The sequence below is a fragment of the Babylonia areolata genome, chromosome 10 (assembly GCF_041734735.1).
Source record: "Babylonia areolata isolate BAREFJ2019XMU chromosome 10, ASM4173473v1, whole genome shotgun sequence".
NCBI lineage: Eukaryota > Metazoa > Mollusca > Gastropoda > Neogastropoda > Buccinidae > Babylonia > Babylonia areolata.
The window spans coordinates 23,208,092-23,213,091 of record NC_134885.1 but is presented as its reverse complement, the minus strand read 5'-3'; the positions used below and the strand labels follow the sequence as shown (position 1 = coordinate 23,213,091).

Sequence of the window (5,000 nt, the reverse complement as noted above, 5' to 3'; positions counted from 1 at the left end):
ATGGGAACGGTTATCTCCCGTGAACTAAACACACACACCGCGACCTGCACTGTTTGTCTTCTCCTGTACTTCTCCTCCCCCCTCCCCTCTCCCCCCCCCCCACCTCTCTATCTGTCTCTCTCCAATAAATGCAAACTCAATCGACTGCTGTAACAGATAACAGATCATTTTTCTACACACGCACACACACTGACACACACACACACACACACACACACACCGAGACACCCCCCCCCCCGTCCACCCACCCCTACACACGTACACACACACACACACAAACACACACACACACAAACAAACACACACACACACTGATACACCCATCCACCCTTATACACGCACACCCACCCACCCCTACACACACACACATACACACTGAGACACCCACCTACCCCCCCCCCCCAACACCCCCCACCCCACACACACACCCTCACACCCACCCCTACACACACACACACACACACATACACACACACTGAGACCCCCCCCCCCCCCTACACACACACACACACACACACACACACACACACACACAAACACACACACACACTGAGACCCTCCACCCCCACCCACCCCACCCCTAGCCCCCCACACATCCACAGAGTCCAACATTGTACAGAGAACAAGGACCAACTAACGTCTTCCTGTTTCTGTGGCTGTCCTCGGCCAGTGGTGAGCGTGTCTCTCTGCATCTGCAGGCCGCCCCCATAGTTACCTGCAACACAGCGTGTTCACTGGTCAGCGCTCAGTCTCAGTTTCAGTTTCACTTTCTCAAGGAGGCGTCACTGCGTTCGGACAAATCCATACACGCTACACCACATCATCTGTTGAGCAGATGCCTGACTAGCAGCATAACCCAACGCGCTTAGTCAGGCCTTGAGTGCATGCTTACATATTTGTGTACCTATGAAAGTGGATTTCATTTTACGTAATTTCGCCAGAGGACAACACTCTCGTTGCCATGGGTTCTTTTTCAGTGCGCCAAGTGCGTGCTGCACACGGGACCTCGGTTTATCGTCTCATCCGAAAGACTAGACGCTCAGTTTGATTTTCCAGTCAAACTTAGGAGAAAGGGCGAGAGCGGGATTCGAACCCACACCCTCACGGACTCTCTGTATTGGCAGCTGAGCGTCTTAACCATTCTGCCACCTTCCTCCTCAGCGGTCAGTGAATAACTGGTCAGTCAGTGGTCAGTGACACGTCAGTGCCGCTGTCGGCAGCCGGCTGTCTATACATGGTCTCACCACCTGGCCAAGCCATACACTTGGGTACCATCACCATCATCATCATAATCATCATCATCATCTGCTTCTTCTTCTTCTTCTTCTGGTCTAGCAGTCACCGACCGCAGGCACAACAAACATGTAACAAGCACCAGCCGCCGTGGCGAAGTGGTTAGCGTCGCGGACTGACGGCTGGAAGGACGCGGGTTCGAATCCCAGCGGAGGTGGGTTTTTCGGCCCGTGGCCGGCTTCTACCCAGAGTTGAGTGTGCTGTGGGCTTAAATGGGGAGACTGGGACCACACAGTCGAGTGTCATCCACTTCAAGGATGCGTCTTTGGGTGTGTTGCTCAAATTACCTGACCAACACTGCAAGTGTCTGTATCTCTCGGGCCTGGTTAACACCGGGATATCATTATGACAGGAAGCGTAGAGTACAGCCTTGTCACGCAGTCCCAACCCAAAATGGACCTCCATAGCAACATCGTCATCATCATCGTCCTCCTCCTCCTCCTTCATCGTCATCAGTAGAAACAAAAATAGTCTCAAAGTCTGTGGCCTTTCATGCCCTGCTCTCATGGTGACCTCAATTTCGATACCCATCCACTTCCGTGCTTGGAGTGAGTCCTGTCAATGTCGTCAGTGTCGGCAGATTCATGGAGGGCTGTTGTTTGAGGGACGTGGTGGCGGTCTCCACTCTCGGAGGGACGCTCACTCAGTCTGGCTCCGCGACTAAGCCATTATTGTCGTTAGTAGGGGGCTTAGTAGGTGGTGTCCTAAGTACGTTAAAACAGAACAGGCACCACTGAACACCACCGAAGTGACTCAGCAGCAGTGCAGGGTCTCCTCTGGTGTGTGGCCTTCTGGCGACCTAACATCGATGGTCCCCTGTGGACTGCCGACGCTGGATCTACGACGGACAAACCCGGGTGTGGCCGTGTATGGGGGAATCTAAATGCCGGCGTGGGAGTAATGCCACTGAAACGGTGCAGATGATGGGGCAGCAAAAAAAACCCCCCAAAACACACAAAAAAACAACAAAAAAACATGTAACAAGCACCCCATCAATTCTGCTACACTGTGGGCAACACGCGGAGAAATGAATAAACTGTAATACGTTTCACGCGTGATCAACTCATTCACTAACGGCTAGATAAAATAATAATAATAATAATAATGATAATAATAATGGTATTTATATAGCGCTGAATCTTGTGCAGAGACAAATCAAAGCGCTTTCGCACCAGTCATTCACACGCATGCATCTGACTCTAAAACCGGAGAAACTGAAGACAAGGAAGAGGCAGGGAAGGGAGGCTATTTTGGGAAGAGGTGGGTTTTAAGGCCAGACTTGGAAAGAGCTGAGTGTGGAGACTTGACGAAGCGAAAGAGGAAGTTCGTTCCATTTGCAAGGTCCAGAGACAGAGAAAGAACGGCGGCCAACAGTCGAGAGTTTGAATCTGGGTATGCGTAAACAGAGCGGATCCGAAGCTGATCGTAGTGGGCGAGATGGAGTGTAGAGGTGAAGGCAGCCAGAGAGATAGGAAGGGGCAGATTTGTGAATACATTTATAACACAGAGTGCTGATCTTGTAATTTATTCTGTGTGAGACAGGGAGCCAGTGGAGATGTTGCAAAATACCTAACCATTCTCCTCCTCCTCATCATCATCACCATGGAAGTCCATCGCGAACTGAACGTCGAAGTGAAGGCGTTAGATGTTCCGGAAAAGAGGAACAGCCCATCTGACCATCCCACTATCGCACAAACTGACTAACGAACTGATGACAGAGTAACCAAGAGCCAGCTGCGTTGCTCGGACGGAAGAGCCTAGTATGGACGTAACCCGCTACTAACTGTGTGTTGTATGGAACTGATCAATGGCGTAGTTCGGTCAACGTAGGCATTTAGTCTCGTGTAACTGTCAAAAAGTTAGAACCAAGCAATGCAACTGGCTCCAGGAAACCAAGCAAGCAAGCTAGCAACCCAACCATCCATCCAACAGCCTTTTAGCAACAGGTTCAACAGCTTTGCAACTCACTGATTATCTAGGCATCTTTAATTTCCCCCTTTCGTGTGTATATTATATTCAGCACGCAAGCAAAGGTACGCGCGTGCACACATAGATAGATACATACATGCAAACATACACACAACCTAGTCATGCCACGAAAGAATAAATAAAAACAACAACATCGTTTTCGTCGGCTATTTTTCTTGGCACAAGCACTACCAGTTTGCAGGGCCCATGTTAAGTTCCTTAGGGACCCCTCTCCCTTTTGTTTTCTATCCTCCTCTCTCTCTCTTTCGGTTTGTGTGTGTGTGTGTGTGTGTGTGTGTGTGTGTGTGTGTGTGTGTGTGTGTGTGTGTGTGAGTCTGTGTGTGTGTGTGTGTGTGTGTGTGTGTGTGTGTGTGTGTGTGTGTGTGTGTGTGTGTGTGTGTGTGTGTGTGTGTGTGTGTGTCGTTCCCTCTTTAGTTGGCTCGTTGGCAGGGGCTGAAAAAATAAATGCCCGAGTTTATCAACTGGGTAAATATAGAAATTTATCGGATACAGACTTTGTTGTTATGTAATTTTCCCCAGGCATCCTCTTTTCTCCCTCGTATTACAGTGTGTGTGTGTGTGTGTGTGTGTGTGTGTGTGTGTGTGTGTGTGTGTGTGTGTGTGTGTGTGTCTGTGTCTGTGTCTGTTTGTGTCTGTGTTTTGACGGTCAGTTTCAAAAACGCATTAAAAATAATAGTTGAACTGATAATGGTTTGTTCGCCGGAAAAGTTCCTGTGCTGGGGGAAAAAAAACAACCCAACAACAACATATCGTACTGACAATTGCGTGACGTTTCACGGATGCTGACACAAAGGTGTCACGATGATACCAGGTACAGACAGGCGCAATAGCCGAGTGGTTAAAGCGTTGGACTTTCAATCTGAGGGTCCCGGGTTCGAATCTCGGTAACGGCGCCTGGTGGGTAATGGGTGGAGATTTTTCCGATCTCCCAGGTCAACATATGTGCAGACCAGCTAGTGCCTGAACCCCCTTCGTGTGTATCCGCAAGATGATGATCAAATACGCACGTTAAAGATCCTGTAATCCATGTCAGCGTTCGGTGGGTTATGGAAACAAGAACATACCCAGCATGCACACTCCCGAAAACGGAGTATGGCTGCCTACATGGCGGAGTAAAAACGGTCACACACGTAAAAGCCCACTCGTGTACATACGAGTGAACGCCGGTGGGAGTTGCAGCCCACGAACGCAGAAGAAGAAGAAGAAGATACCAGGTACAGAACTCATCCTGAAGCTGGACTGTTCCATGCTGGTATGGACTGACAAAATTAATGTTGTCTGCTGATTGTGGCACAATTTCATACCGATAATGGGAATGGGAAAATTGTCATACCCATATCTAGAAGTTGTTTCATGCTGATACTGATACTGGGGAAAAAGAAGATAAAGAATAATTCATTCTGATAATGGATCGAATTGCAGAAGCGATATCAGCATGCACTAAGTTTGCTAAGAGGTGAGAATTTTCCACGCATGTTAAGTTTGCTTACACTGAGGTGAACATTTCCCAACACATGATAAGTTTGCAAGGTGACGATTTTTTTTACGTATGCTAAACTTTGCAAAAAGGTGAGAATTTTCCTATGCATGGTATTTTTGTATTTGTATTTCTTCTTATCACAACAGATTTCTCTGTGTGAGATTCAGGCTGCTCTCCCCAGGGAGAGCGCGTCGCTACACTACAGCGCCACCTCCCCCCCCCCCCCCATTTTTTTTTT

At 48.8% G+C, this 5,000-nt stretch overlaps 1 protein-coding gene across 1 annotated transcript in view; it reads right to left on the bottom strand.

Annotated features, from left to right (window-relative positions):
- LOC143286315 (uncharacterized) overlaps positions 1–5,000 on the bottom strand; it is a 103,835-nt gene that overhangs the window by 63,576 nt on the left and 35,259 nt on the right. Inside the window, exon 6 of the mRNA XM_076593854.1 lies at positions 639–715. Within this exon, the coding sequence (XP_076449969.1) occupies positions 639–715 (77 nt within the window). The remainder of the gene's footprint in view (positions 1–638; positions 716–5,000) is intronic.